This window comes from Heptranchias perlo, chromosome 3, assembly GCF_035084215.1.
Source record: "Heptranchias perlo isolate sHepPer1 chromosome 3, sHepPer1.hap1, whole genome shotgun sequence".
Classification (NCBI taxonomy): Eukaryota; Metazoa; Chordata; class Chondrichthyes; order Hexanchiformes; family Hexanchidae; genus Heptranchias; species Heptranchias perlo.
In genome coordinates this window covers 34998135-35012593 of record NC_090327.1, presented here as the reverse complement: position 1 = coordinate 35012593, position 14459 = coordinate 34998135, and the positions used below count along the sequence as shown (strand labels likewise).

General features: G+C 47.1%; 1 protein-coding gene across 1 annotated transcript in view; it reads left to right on the top strand.

The window, feature by feature from the left end:
- scap (SREBF chaperone) overlaps positions 1 to 14459 on the top strand; it is a 191886-nt gene that overhangs the window by 104914 nt on the left and 72513 nt on the right. The window contains exons 4-6 of the mRNA XM_067978770.1: positions 6375 to 6532; positions 10660 to 10880; positions 12244 to 12349. Coding sequence (XP_067834871.1) covers positions 6375 to 6532; positions 10660 to 10880; positions 12244 to 12349 — 485 coding nt within the window. The remainder of the gene's footprint in view (positions 1 to 6374; positions 6533 to 10659; positions 10881 to 12243; positions 12350 to 14459) is intronic.

The window sequence follows — 14459 nt, the reverse complement described above, 5'->3', positions numbered from 1 at the left end:
CGAGATCCAGAGGACACAGATTTAAGGTGATTGGCAAAAGAACCAAAGGCGACATGAGGAGAAACTTTTTTACGCAGCGAGTAGTTATGATCTGGAATGCATTGCCTGAAAGGGTGGTGAATGCAGATTCAGTCGTGGCTTTCAAAAAGGAATTGGATAAATATTTGAAGGGAAAAAATTGCAGGGCTACGGGGAACGAGTGGGAGAATGGGACTAACTGGGTTGCTCTTACAAAGAGCCGGCACAGGCTTGATGGGCCGCCTCCCTCTGTGCTGTTATGATTCTATGAGTCGGAGATGCCTTACAATAATTTATTCACTGTTTTATAACTTAGTGACCTATCTCATGCTCACAAGTCTTGCTTTCTTTACAGTGCCAGTTTAGTCGCTCTGGAGTATTTTGTTGCTGGAATGAAGTATTGTGCAAAAGAGAATTTAATGCCTGAGACCAACAAGGCTGAAGAGATTCAGCCAGTAAGATTATTCTCCTTGCTGAGCGACCACCACTGAGTTTGAATGTGTACATGTTGCAGCCTAATGTATGCTCCAGTGATAATTTTAAATGTTAATAGCCCGAGAGAAAAAGTGCCAAACTGGAGGCCAAATAGTCAGTCTTCAGCTTGTCTCTCCACATCTCTCCTGAAGGCATTGCTGTGGGTACAGTTCCATGGGTGTCAACAGCCCTTCAGTACTTCATCCAAGTGCCCATCCTTATTGTAAGACCTTGATGAAGAGTGCCAACGGCATATTCAAGGGGTATCACAGCCAAGCCTGATCCTATTACTGCTTGCCCTCCATACATGAACTTTCCAGCAGAGTCAATGGATAATTATCAGGATTGGGAATCTTGGCTGATTTCTCCCCTCCCCCCCCACCTCCTCCCTCTCAAATGCTCTATGGTGTGCAGGTCTTTCTCCATCTCTTCCTCTTTTTCCCTCTCTTTCTTCCTCTCTCCCTCACCCTCTTTCCCTCCCTTTACAACTTCCTCCCTGAACTATCACATCTTGCCATAGCTCTCTTCATGTTCAAAATCCTCCTTCACACTTATCTTTTTTGCTTTCTTACTCCTATTCAGGTTCTCCCCACCCTCCCCCCACAAATGTGAAATGCCTCAGTACATTTTGCTACGTTAAAAGCCCCATATGGATGCTAGTTTTTGTTGCCCACCCTCTTGTCCAGGAAATAGTCACAATTGATGCAGTGAAAACAAGGCAAAACACATTAAACAAATTAAGCAGGATACATCGTGAATTTCATACATAAAATAACTGTGGCTACTTTTTGTTTCCATTATTTACGTGACATAGATATATGTTTTCAGCATAAGCCCTAACCAAAGTCACAAATGATAACCTTGTGACTATGACCGTGGTGAATTATCCCTTCTAGTCTTCTTTTGCAGCCTTTGACACAATATTTCTGCATCTGTCAATTGGCTCAACCAACCCGTCCCTTCACCTTTGATCCCCTTGTCACCAGCAAAAGTTTACTTTCTCCCATCTTGGTCGATCCCCCTGGTATGGCCCCCATCTTCGCTCCCTCAAAGGCACAGACTTGAGTATATGTGGTGCACAGCTGCTTTAGCCATCCATCACCAGATCTGGCTGGACCACGTTAAGCGGGTCTTACTCCCCACTGCCAAAACTTCCTACTACTCCAGAATCATCCTGGAGAGCAAAGATAATCTCCAGCTTCCATGTTACGCTGACAACCTTCAGCTCTACCTCTCCACCACCTCTCTCGACCCCTCCACTGCCTCTGTGTTGTCAGACACTTTTTTTTATTATTCATTCATGGGGATGTGGGCGTCGTTGGCTAGGCCAACATTTATTGCCCATCCCTAATTTCCCTTGAGAAGGTGGTGGTGAGCCGCCTTCTTGAACCGCTGCAGAGTCCGTGTGGTGAAGGTTCCCCCACAGTGCTGTTAAGTAAGGAGTTCCAGGATTTTGACCCAGCGACGATGAAGGAATGGCGATATATTTCCAAGTCGGGATGGTGTGTGACTTGGAGAGGAACGTGCAGGTGGTGTTGTTCCCATGTGCCTGCTGCCCTTGTCCTTCTAACACCAGGTTATAGTCCAACAAATTTATTTTAAAATCACAAGCTTTCGGAGATTATCCCCTTCGTCAGGTGACGAAGGGGATAATCTCTGAAAGCTTGTGATTTTAAAATAAATTTGTTGGACTATAACCTGGTGTTGTAAGATTCCTTACATTTGTCCACCCCAGTCCATCACCGGCATCTCCACATCTTGTCCTTCTAGGTGGTGAAGGTCGCGGGTTTGGGAGGTGCTGTCGAAGAAGCCTTGGCGAGCTGCTCCAATGCATCCTGTGGATGGTACACACTGCAGCCACTGTGCGCTGGTGGTAAAGGGAGTGAATGTTTAGGGTGGTGGATGGGGTGCCAATCAAGCAGGCTGCTTTGTCCTGGATGGTATTGAGCTTCTTAAGTGTTGTTGGAGCTGCACTCATCCAGGCAAGTGGAGAGTATTCCATCATACTCCTGACGTGTGCCTGGTAGATGGTGGAAAGGCTATGGGGAGTCAGGAGGGGAGTCACTTTTCTGCACTAAATCCCGCTCATCCATCACTTCTGTCCTCACTGACCTACACTGACTCCCAGTCCCCCACCACCTAAAATTCTAATTTTTTTTTTGATTCGTTCATGGCATGTGGGCGTCGCTGGCGAGGCCAGCATTTATTGCCCATCCCTAATTGCCCTCGAGAAGGTGGTGATGAGCCGCCTTCTTGAACCGCTGCAGTCCGTGTGTTGACGGTTCTCCCACAGTGCTGTTAGGAAGGGAGTTCCAGGATTTTGACCCAGCGACAAAGAAGGAACGGCGATATATTTCCAAGTCGGGATGGTGTGTGACTTGGAGGGGAACATGCAGGTGGTGTTGTTCCCATGTGCCTGCTGCTCTTGTCCTTCTAGGTGGTAGACGTCGCGGGTTTGGGAGGTGCTGTCGAAGAAGCCTTGGCGAGTTGCTGCAGTGCATCCTGTGGATGGTACACACTGCAGCCACAGTGCGCCGGTGGTGAAGGGAGTGAATGTTTAGGGTGGTGGATGGGGTGCCAATCAAGCGGGCTGCTTTATCTTGGATGGTGTCGAGCTTCTTGAGTGTTGTTGGAGCTGCACTCATCCAAGCAAGTGGAGAGTATTCCATCACACTCCTGACTTGTGCCTTGTAGATGGTGGAAAGGCTTTAGGGAGTCAGGAGGTGAGTCACTCGCCGCAGAATACCCAGCCTCTGACCTGCTCTCGTAGCCACAGTATTTATGTGGCTGGTCCAGTTAAGTTTCTGGTCAATGGTGACCCCCAGGATGTTGATGGTGGGGGATTCGGCGATGGTAATGCCGTTGAATGTCAAGGGGAGATGGTTAGACTCTCTCTTGTTGGAGATGGTCATTGCCTGGCATTTATCTGGCGCGAATGTTACTTGCCACTTATGAGCCCAAGCCTGGATGTTGTCCAGATCTTGCTGCATGCGGGCTCGGACTGCTTCGTTATCTGTGGGGTTGTGAATGGAACTGAACACTGTGCAATCATCAGCGAACATCCCCATTTCTGACCTTATAATGGAGGGAAGGTCATTGATGAAGCAGCTGAAGATGGTTGGGCCTAGGACACTGACCTGAGGAACTCCTGCAGCAATGACCTGGGGCTGAGATGATTGGCCTCCAACTTCCACTACCATCTTCCTTTGTGCTAGGTATGACTCCAGCCACTGGAGAGTTTTCCCCCTGATTCCCATTGACTTCAATTTTACTAGGGCTCCTTGGTGCCACACTCGGTCAAATGCTGCCTTGATGTCAATGGCAGTCACTCTCACCTCACCTCTGGAATTCAGCTCTTTTGTCCATGTTTGGACCAAGGCTGTAATGAGGTCTGGAGCCGAGTGGTCCTGGCGGAACCCAAACTCAGCATCGGTGAGCAGGTTATTGGTGAGTAAGTGCCTCTTGATAGCACTGTCGACGACATCTTCCATCACTTTGCTAATGATTGAGAGTAGACTGATGGGGCGGTAATTGGCCGGATTGGATTTGTCCTGCTTTTTGTGGACAGGACATACCTGGGCAATTTTCCACATTGTCGGGTAGATGCCAGTGTTGTAGCTGTACTGGAACAGCTTGGCTAGAGGCGCAGCTAGTTCTGGAGCGCAAGTCTTCAGCACTACAGCTGGGATGTTGTCGGGGCCCATAGCCTTTGCTGTATCCAGTGCACTCAGCCGTTTCTTGATATCACGTGGAGTGAATCGAATTGGCCGAAGACTGGCTTCCGTGATGGTGGGGATATCGGGAGGAGGCCGAGATGGATCATCCACTCGGCACTTCTGGCTGAAGATGGTTGCAAACGCTTCAGCCTTGTCTTTTGCACTCACGTGCTGGACTCTGCCATCATTGAGGATGGGGATGTTTGCAGAGCCTCCTCCTCCCGTTAGTTGTTTAATTGTCCACCACCATTTACAACTGGATGTGGCAGGACTGCAGAGCTTTGATCTGATCCGTTGGTTGTGGAATCGCTTAGCTCTGTCTATAGCATGTTGCTTCTGCTGTTTAGCATGCATGTAGTCCTGAGTTGTAGCTTCACCAGGTTGGCACCTCATTTTTAGGTATGCCTGGTGCTGCTCCTGGCATGCTCTTCTACACTCCTCATTGAACCAGGGTTGATCTCCTGGCTTGTTGGTAATGGTAGAGTGAGGAATATGCCGGGCCATGAGGTTACAGATTGTGCTGGAATACAATTCTGCTGCTGCTGATGGCCCACAGCGCCTCATGGATGCCCAGTTTTGAGCTGCTAGATCTGTTCTGAATCTATCCCATTTGGCACGGTGGTAGTGCCACACAACACGTTGGATGGTGTCCTCAGTGCGAAGACGGGACTTCATCTCCACGAGGACTGTGCGGTGGTCACTCCTACCAATACTGTCGCTTCTGTTTATATCCCTTCATGACATTGTTCCAATCCATCTTTGTACCCTCCTTCATCCCGACATCCCTCCAAACCCACCATTCCTCTGGCTTCTTGTGCATTCCTCCCATCACTTGCCATTAGCAGCCACGCTTTAAGCTGTCTCGGCCCCAGCCCTGGAATTCGTTCCCTGAACCCCTGAATCTTAAAATTCTCCTTAAAATCCACCTCTTTGACAAAGCTTTTAATCACCCCTCCTAATATATTCTTTGGCTTGGTGTCCTTTTTTCCCTTGCACTTCTGTAAAGTGCCTTGGGACATTTTTTCTACATTGAATGTGCTATTTAAATGCAAATATTGTTGTAAGATTAATTATTTTAGCAGCCGATAATACAGCCCTGGCCTACCGGCAGTAGGATGTGCTTGCACTGAAGTGAGCTGACTTTGCACTAATTATTAACATAGCATACAGAGCATGACGTGTGGGCTGCTGATTGAAAGACCGACTTGCATTTATATAACATCTTTCATCTGAACAGATAGAAGAGACCTCGGTTTGTTATCTCATCGGCATTTTTAACAATGCAGCATTCCCTCAGTATTTAGTAGATTATGTGCTGTCGTTCAGGTGTGTGTCTTGAACCCACAACCTTTAGACTCAGAGGCTAGAGTGTTAGCAACTGAACCAAGCTGACACTCTGACGGTTGCCCTTAAAGGGGAATTGCCTCAAAATTCCCAAAATGTTGGAAGCAAGGTGCAGAAACAGATGGGGTACAGCTTTAAGAAGCTATCTACATTAATTTCTCGCAAAGCAGATGAACAGATTAACAGGTAAAATAAAGAAGCACAGCAATTGCTCCAAAACACAGCAACTACTGGCACCAAGTCACTCCTGTCAGAGTTAAAAGACCCAACATGTGGGAATGGGTTTCTAATGCAGCCCCAATTTCACATTGACAGTGACTGTCTGGAGCACTGCTATGGCGGACTAAATGCATTATGGGGCAATTCCCTAATTTGCATACAACTCAGGCTTAAATAAATATAGTGCATAGTAAGTGTACAGAGTCACAGTATACCCACGCATCATTGGCTCTGTAATCTCCAGTCTCTTGAAACGTGTTAAATCTGTACTCTGTTCCTCTAGTTCTGTGATCACAGTATAAACTAACCAACTTAGTTGCCATCTATTTTAAGACTCACATCACTTTGAAGACCCAGATCACTCTGCTTCTTGAACTTCTTCCATGAAAACAAATTCAGTTTCATGAAACACTTCATAATTCAGAGCTTTAAGCGCCAGAGGATGTATGTGAAAATGCACCTATTGTTGAATAGCAAAGTTGCAGATTGGCACGTCCTGGTCATTTTATAAACAATAGCAATGTTTGTGTCAGCTGAAGTCTAGTCTTTATTTAGTTAGTCCTCAAAGTGGCATGTGAATTTCTGTCCTTTTTTTCTTTCTAGTATGTCGGACCTCCAGTTGCATATATCCAGCAGATATTTGTAAAAGCTATTGTATCCCCTTGGAACAAAAACCTAATTGCTGTGGATATATTTCGTGCCCCCCTATCAAAAGTTTTTCAGCTTGTGGAAGAAGTAAGAAATCACGTCTTTCAAGACAGGTAGGAAGGGATTAGATCATTCATTCAGTGTGCCTTAATTTCAAACTCACGGCTGGTGTTTCCATTGCATGTATAATTAGAGAGGCCCAAGTTGAAATCTTAGCCTCATATGTGATCCACACTAGATTTTTTTCCTATCGATTGCATTAAGTTTTATGGGCTGGTAGATTCCTGCAGGAAAGAAGGGAAATAACACAATGAGCAAGAAAAACAGGAAAAGTAAATATACCAAATTGCATTGTGAGCGATCACATTATACATGTAGATTATAGACAATTTTTATCTGTTTCACAATTTTCCCTGCCAATTTTCTCCACTTTTCTCCTGAAGACATTGACCCAACTCCTCGCAGTTTCATGGACATTGGTTGCCTTTTGATAGTTCAAGGCCACTTGGGCACAATGAGTGTTGACTAGCTCTTCGACTGTAGAGGGCATTACAATGAAGCTCTGTCCTGACCACACACGCACACACACACACAATCACTTCCAGTTGCTGGTTAACAATCAGGAGCAGGGGCTGTAGCTGATTTTTCTCTCTTGCCCATGGGTTCTGAGACCAATTGTAGCATCCCTATTGCTAATCCTCCATGTTGAGCACCACTTTGGAAGAAGCACTGAGGGTAGCAAGGGCACAGAATGTACTCTGGGTGGGAGATTTCAATGTACATCACCAAGAGTGGCGCGATACCACGACTACTGACCGAGCCATGAAGGACATAGCTGCCAGATGGGCCTGCGGCAGGTGGTGAGCGAACCAACACGAGGTTAAAAACCTACTTGACCTCATCCTCACCAGTCTACCTGTCACAGATGATTCTGTCCATGACAGTATTGGTAGGAGTGACCACCACACAGTGCTTGTGGAGACAAAGTCCTGTCTTCACACTGAGGACACCATCCAACATGTTGTGTGGCACTACCACCGTGCTATATGAGATAGATTCAGAACAGATCTAACAGCTCAAAACTGGGCATCCATGAAGCGCTGTCGGCCATCAGCAGCAGCAGAATTGTATTCCAGCACAATCTGTAACCTCATGGCCCGGCATATTCCTCACTGTACCATTACCAACAAGCCAGGGGATCAACCCTGGTTCAATGAGGAGTGTAGAAGAGCATGCCAGGAGCAGCACCAGGCGTACCTAAAAATGAGGTGCCAACCTGGTGAAGCTACAACACAGCTACATGCATGCTAAACAGCGGAAGCAACATGCTATAGACAGAGCTAAGCGATTCCACAACCAACGGATCAGATCAAAGCTCTGCAGTCCTGCCACATCCAGTTGTAAATGGTGGTGGACAATTAAACAACCAACGGGAGGAGGAAGCTCGGTGAGCATCCCTATCCTCAATGATGGCAGAGTCCAGCACGTGAGTGCAAAAGACAAGGCTGAAGCGTTTGCAACCATCTTCAGCCAGAAGTGCCGAGTGGATGATCCATCTCGGCCTCCTCCCGATATCCCCACCATCACAGAAGCCAGTCTTCAGCCAATTCAATTCACTCATATAATATCAAGAGACGTCTGAGTGCGCTGGATACAACAAAGGCTATGGGCCCTGACAACATCCCAGCTGTAGCGCTGAAGACTTGTGCTCTAGATCTAGCTGAGCCTCTGGCCAAACTGTTCCAGTACAGCTACAACACTGGCATCTACCCGACAGTGTGGAAAATTGCCCAGGTATGTCCTGTCCACAAAAAGCAGGACAAATCCAATCCGGCCAATTACCGCCCCATCAGTCTACTCTCAATCATCAGCAAAGTAATGGAAGTTGTCATCGACAGTGCTATCAAGCAGCACTCACCAATAACCTGCTCACCGATGCTGAGTTTGGGTTCCGCCAGGACCACTCGGCTCCAGACCTCATTACAGCCGTGGTCCAAACATGGACAAAAGAGCTGAATTCCAGAGGTGAGGTGAGAGTGACTGCCCTTGACATCAAGGCAGCATTTGACCGAGTGTGGCACCAAGGAGCCCTAGTAAAATTGAAGTCAATGGGAACCAGGGCGAAAACTTTCCAGTGGCTGGAGTCATACCGAGCACGAAGGAAGATGGTAGTGGTTGTTGGAGGCCGATCATCTCAGCCCCAGGACATTGCTGCAGGAGTTCCTCAGGGCAGTGTCCTAGGCCCAACCATCTTCAGCTGCTTCATCAATGACCTTCCCTCCATCATAAGGTCAGAAATGGGGATGTTCTCTGATGATTGCACAGTGTTCAGTTCTATTCGTAACCCTCAGATAATGAAGCAGTCCGTGTCCGCATGCAGCAAGACCTGGACAACATCCAGGCTTGGGCTGATAAGTGACAAGTAACATTTGCGCCAGATAAGTGCCAGGCAATGACCATCTCCAACGAGAGAGTCTAACCACCTCTTCTTGACATTCAACGGCATTACCATCGCCAAATCCCTCACCATCAACATCCTGGGGGTCACCATTGATCAGAAATTTAACTGAACCAGCCACATAAATACTGTGGCTACAAGAGCAGCTCAGAGGCTGTGGATTCTGTGGCGAGTGACTCACCTCCTGACTCCCCAAAGCCTTTCCACCATCTACAAGGCACAAGTCAGGAGTATGATGGAATACTCTCCACTTGCCTGGATGAGTGCAGCTCCAACAACACTCAAGAAGCTCGACACCATCCAGGACAAAGCAGCTCGCTTGATTGGCACCCCATCCACCACCCTAAACATTCATTCCCTTCACCACCGGCGCATCGTGGCTGCAGTGTGTACCATCCATAGGATGCACTGCAGCAACTTGCCAAGGCTTCTTCGACAGCACCTCCCAAACCCACGACCTCTACCACCTAGACGGACAAGGGCAGCAGGCACATGGGAACAAAACCCCTGCACGTTCCTCTCCAAGTCACACACCATCCTACTTGGAAATATATCGCCGTTCCTTCATCGTCGCTGGGTCAAAATCCTGGAACTCCCTACCTAACAGAACTGTGGGAGAACCTTCACCACACAGACTGCAGTGGTTCAAGAAGGCGGCTCACCACCACCTTCTCAAGGGCAATTAGGGATGGGCAATAAATGCTGGCCTTGCCAGCGACACCCACATCCCATGAACGAATAAAAAAAATCTCAGCTGAGACCAAGTAACGCAGGACAAACTGATCAAATCTGAGACCTTCCCGGTTTGTAAGACTCAACTCAGCTACTCCTTGGATAAACTTGCTTAGCTATCTGGCGAACAACATTGTAGACTTTAAAAAACATCACCCAGGCTGCTCAACGAAGATTTCAGCCTTGGTTTAGTGGTAGCAGTCTCACCTCTGAGTCAGAAGGTTGCAGGCTCAAACTGCACTCCAGGACTTAAGTTACATCGTACTACACTGAAGTATCAGCTAGATTGACCGAGAGCTTTACTGACTGAGGTGCTGACTGCTGGATTAGATGTTAAACTGTTGTCCCATCTGCCCTGTCAGGTGGTCATAAAAGATCTCATGGCACTATTCGAAGAAAAACAGGGGTCTTCTCCCGGTGTCCCCACCCACATTTATCCCTCAACCAACATTACTAAAACAAGTTATCCCGTCATTTATCTCATAGCTCTTTGTGGGACTTTGACTGATAAATCTTGTATAAAAACAGAAAATGCTAGAAATAAATGCACAGCAGGTCAGTTAGCATTTGAAGGAGGAAGATAGTAAAAATTTTAGGTGGGAAGTTTCATCAAGATAAATCTCAGGTATTTTCTGTGCCTGAAACAAATAATATGAATGTATAATTGGGTCAGCTCCATGGTTTGTGATTTTAATTCTAATAATTGATTGCTGTTAAGTAATATTGTGTCAATGAGATTGAGTTACTACTGCTGTTTCATTGATAAGAAAAACCAACACAATTTATTTGCCATTTTTAGATCCTCAATGCTTTTTTTGTGGGCTGTCTTAAGTTACTGATGAAACTGTTTGTTAAAACATTGGAAATTGAGAGTAGACTTGAAAATGTTTCTGGTGAAAGTGTACACATTGTTCTAAACAAAGCAGTCACCCAAGTGGCACAAATTCTCACCATGTAGACAAAACTCCGACACCAAACATGGTGTTGCCTTAAGCAAAAAAGGAACTTTTTGTGGCTGGCTAGTAACTTATGTTCTTTCATCATTTACAGTGCTGGGACCAAAAGCCTAGAAAATGTCTGTCTGCAGGTCACTGATCTACTTCCTGGGTTAAAGAAGTTACAGAGTTTACTTCCTGAACATGGCTGCCTCCTCATCTCTCCGGCCAACTTCTGGAAGAATGACCGTGATCACTTTGACTCTGATCCGGATATCATTGGCACTATTCACCAACATGAGCCAAAGACTCTCCAAACATCTGCCTCACTCAAAGGTAACTTGGATTTTTGAATATATAGTCTCCTCATCCTTGACTTCAAACCCCACATGATGTCACTCCACCCTACGTCTGCAATCTTCTCCTGCAGAATGGATCCTCTTTTCTTCAAATTCTGGACTGCTGCACATTTCTGTCTCTCCTCCCTCCCCACCCAGCCATGGCCATCAGTAGCAGAGCCTTCAGCCTTTACCTCTTTGGTGCCTTCGGTCATCTCCCTGAACATCACTGCTACTTCCTGCTCAGTGTCCACAACTCCCATTCCCCACCCGCCCCCCCCGTAACAACAGCTGTTGTGCACAGCAAGATCACGCAAAACAATGAGATAAATTGCCAATTAATTTATTTTTGGTAGTGTTGGACTCAGAAGGACTGTAGGCCACGGCCCCAAGAGAATTCCCTGCTCATTTTTTCAATTAATGTTTAATGTCTATCTGTATGATCAGACAGGCAGAGGGAACCTTGCTTTAAAGTTGCAAATAAATGTCTCTTATGCAACTGTTGCACTGCACTATTGATACCAAAATGGTATGTTGAGCTTTAAAGTGTGTCAATGCCAGAAGTGCAATACAATGCTGCCAGTGTCGATTGGTATTATTATACATTTGACCATCTCTAAGATGTTGTTTCTATTGTTTCCCATTTGTATCACTGGCAGTGTGACTGCCGCAAATGTGAAATCTTGTTAATTGCTGAGAAAGCCTTGGACCATTCTGATGACTTTGAGGTAAAGTCTTCATTTCTGAGCCAAACAGATCAGGAAGATCCCAGATTTGATTCCCAGTCTACACTGAATTAACTGATTTTAGCCAAAGCAATGATATTGTGAACTACAATTGGGTTTGGTGGTGGGGGGGGGCAGGGGCAGGGGCAGGGGTGGAATCGGGTGGGTTTCCCCACTCCTGATCATTATTTAGCAAACCCTACTGGAAGTCACATGTTTGAACCCTGTATAAGGATAGATTCCAGCAGTCAGATAACCTTCCAACATTCTCTGTTGAGTTTCACATATGAATGATCACTCTGGTGAGGTACGGGAAGGTAACTGCCACCTGTGGAACGTACCCTATTGAAGTATTAGCTTCAGGTGAGGATAGAGGGGAGAAACTAGAGGAGAAAAATTAGAAATACTTGGTGAAGGGCCAAGACCTGTAGCCCAGGACATTGCAAAGTTGAAACAGTTAGGACAGAAGATGAGATATTGAAGAAATTGTTATTAGATTAGGCCTGCTTGAGGTCCTGGGAAATTATGCGGAGTAGAAGACCATATATTACACTATGTAACAACACAGTCCACTAGAATGTGTTGCACCTCTAAATGGTAGAGTACAGAATTAATACTTTTAAATAATGTGTACAGACTTGCTGTTTGGAGTGCCTGGGAAGCACAGTGGAGTCAACTTATACAATCGCAAAAGGCTGGTATCCTACGCCATCACTGTCATCCTGCAGGAATACCACTCAAGGTGAGATCTTCATTTAAAGGCTAAGTAGCTACATGGTGGGGTGAGACAAAGATTCTTAGAGCCTATGGAAAGGCTCAAAAGGCACTTCCACCCATTGGATGCAAATCTTTGCCAAAGCTGTAAGCTAAGTGAGTGCAAGATAACAATGAAATAAAAGGAAACCCAATGTGGATATATGAAACAGAGCCTGCAAGGAAGTAACATCGTAGCTCCGTACCTAACACCCTGTTTTATTACTGGCACTGTAGATGTTACGATGCATGAGATGGGTGCAAGGAGGGTTGCTCTGTTTGGCACTCCACAGTGCCCTCCCCATAGGGAGCAGCATGCTTGGAGTGAGCTACTGACATAAAAGACTGAACTGGTAGTGTCATCTCGATAGCAGAGTTTGGCTGAAGGTCAGATTAAAGGATGCAGAACAAATCCACCTCTGCTCACTGATGAACTGGAGCCTACACACGGACAGAGTTCCTCGGACAAGTCCAAGTAAATGTGCCACTGCTTTGCGTGTAGGAGCAGTACTCCATTGTGGTGCAGCCTTACCTGTTTGGCATCCGTCAATTGCTCCTACTACTGTTCCTTCAGAAAACACAAATAATGGGGAGGGAGTTCCCATGGGGAAATTCAATGGGCTCAATTTTCGCACCCCCGAGCGAGTGCGTTCATGGCGGGGGGGCTGCGAAAATCGGGGATTCCCGGGGCAGGTCCGGAGCCCGGCTCCAACCCGCCCACTTCCGGGTTCCCCAGTGATGCGCTGTCATGCGTACGCAGCCCCCGCATGTGGGACTCCCGCCGGCAATTGAAGCCGGTAGGGTGCCACTTAAGGTAATTATTTAGATACTTCAGGTCATTTACAGACCTGATTAACATGATATTTTAGGAGGGATGGGATTTTCCAAACAACTGAGACTGTTTCCCGTACTGGAGGAAACACTCCCAGTTGAAATGGACGTGTTGCAGCCATCAGCCTGTGGCAGCTGCAAAGGTCCATTTGACAGGTGGTGGGGGGGACCCTCACTCATTGCAGGAGGCCACTCTGTCACTTTGGACAAAGTTTGGCCTCCACCACCCTCCTCCTAACAATAAAATTCACCAACTTGCACACTTACCCCGGTGTCCAGAAACATTTACCTACCTTGCGGACCCCCTCAAATGTACATCTTCCGGATGGGGGCCGACGTAGCTGCAGTCATGACCTCCTCGGAGGACGAGCAGCATCACCAGCCTCGCCGGCCACGCCGTCCACCTCTGACATGTGGAGCTCCACAAGACAATGCTGTGACACATCCACCTGCACAGCAGGAGGGAGGGCAATGGCAGAGAGAGATGTGTCACAGAAGGCACTACCCTCGCCACAGGGTCTACAGACCGAGGCTCAGCTTCCTGGACCTCTCTGAGCAGCAGTACACATGGAGGCTCAGAGTCGCTCGACATGTAGTCGTGGACATCTGCAGCCTCCTTCATGCCGAGCTGCTCCCAGCTGGCCTGAGCACCATCTTCTTACCTGTTGCTGTCAAAGTCACCACTGCCCTCAACAACTTCTCCTCCGCATCCTTCCAGGGTGCCACCAGGGACATCGCCGACGTCTCTCAGTCGTCTGCACAAAAGAGCCCTGCAAATACACCTGCGCCCACTCTGCAGTGACACAATGGGTGGCATCAGTTGTGGGTCTTCATAGTGATCCTCAGGAAAGGGCATTATTGCACAAACCAGACAAGATTCGCAAAGACGTGAGTTGATCAGAAATTAAATATAAGTAAAAACCATGACAAACCCTCAAACACCCTTGTGCATCCCCTTCATGCTCACAACACGTTTGCCTTACGCTTCCTACTTCACATATGTGTGCATGCCCTGTGGCTGCAGCACAGGTAGTGGCAGGTTGAGTGAGGCTGACTGTGAAAGAGATGCATGAGAGGGTGAGTATGAGATAGAGCCATGAGATTGTATGAGGATTGGGTTGAGTGGTAAAGGTGGGATGAGTACTGGCAAGGTGAGTAAGTGCAGGTAAGATGAGGATGAGCTTTGAGTGGGTGTGAGGAGTGATGTGATAGAGTAGTGTTGGCAGTGCAGAAGGAGATGTGGGGGCGGTGATGTGGCAGACGGAGTG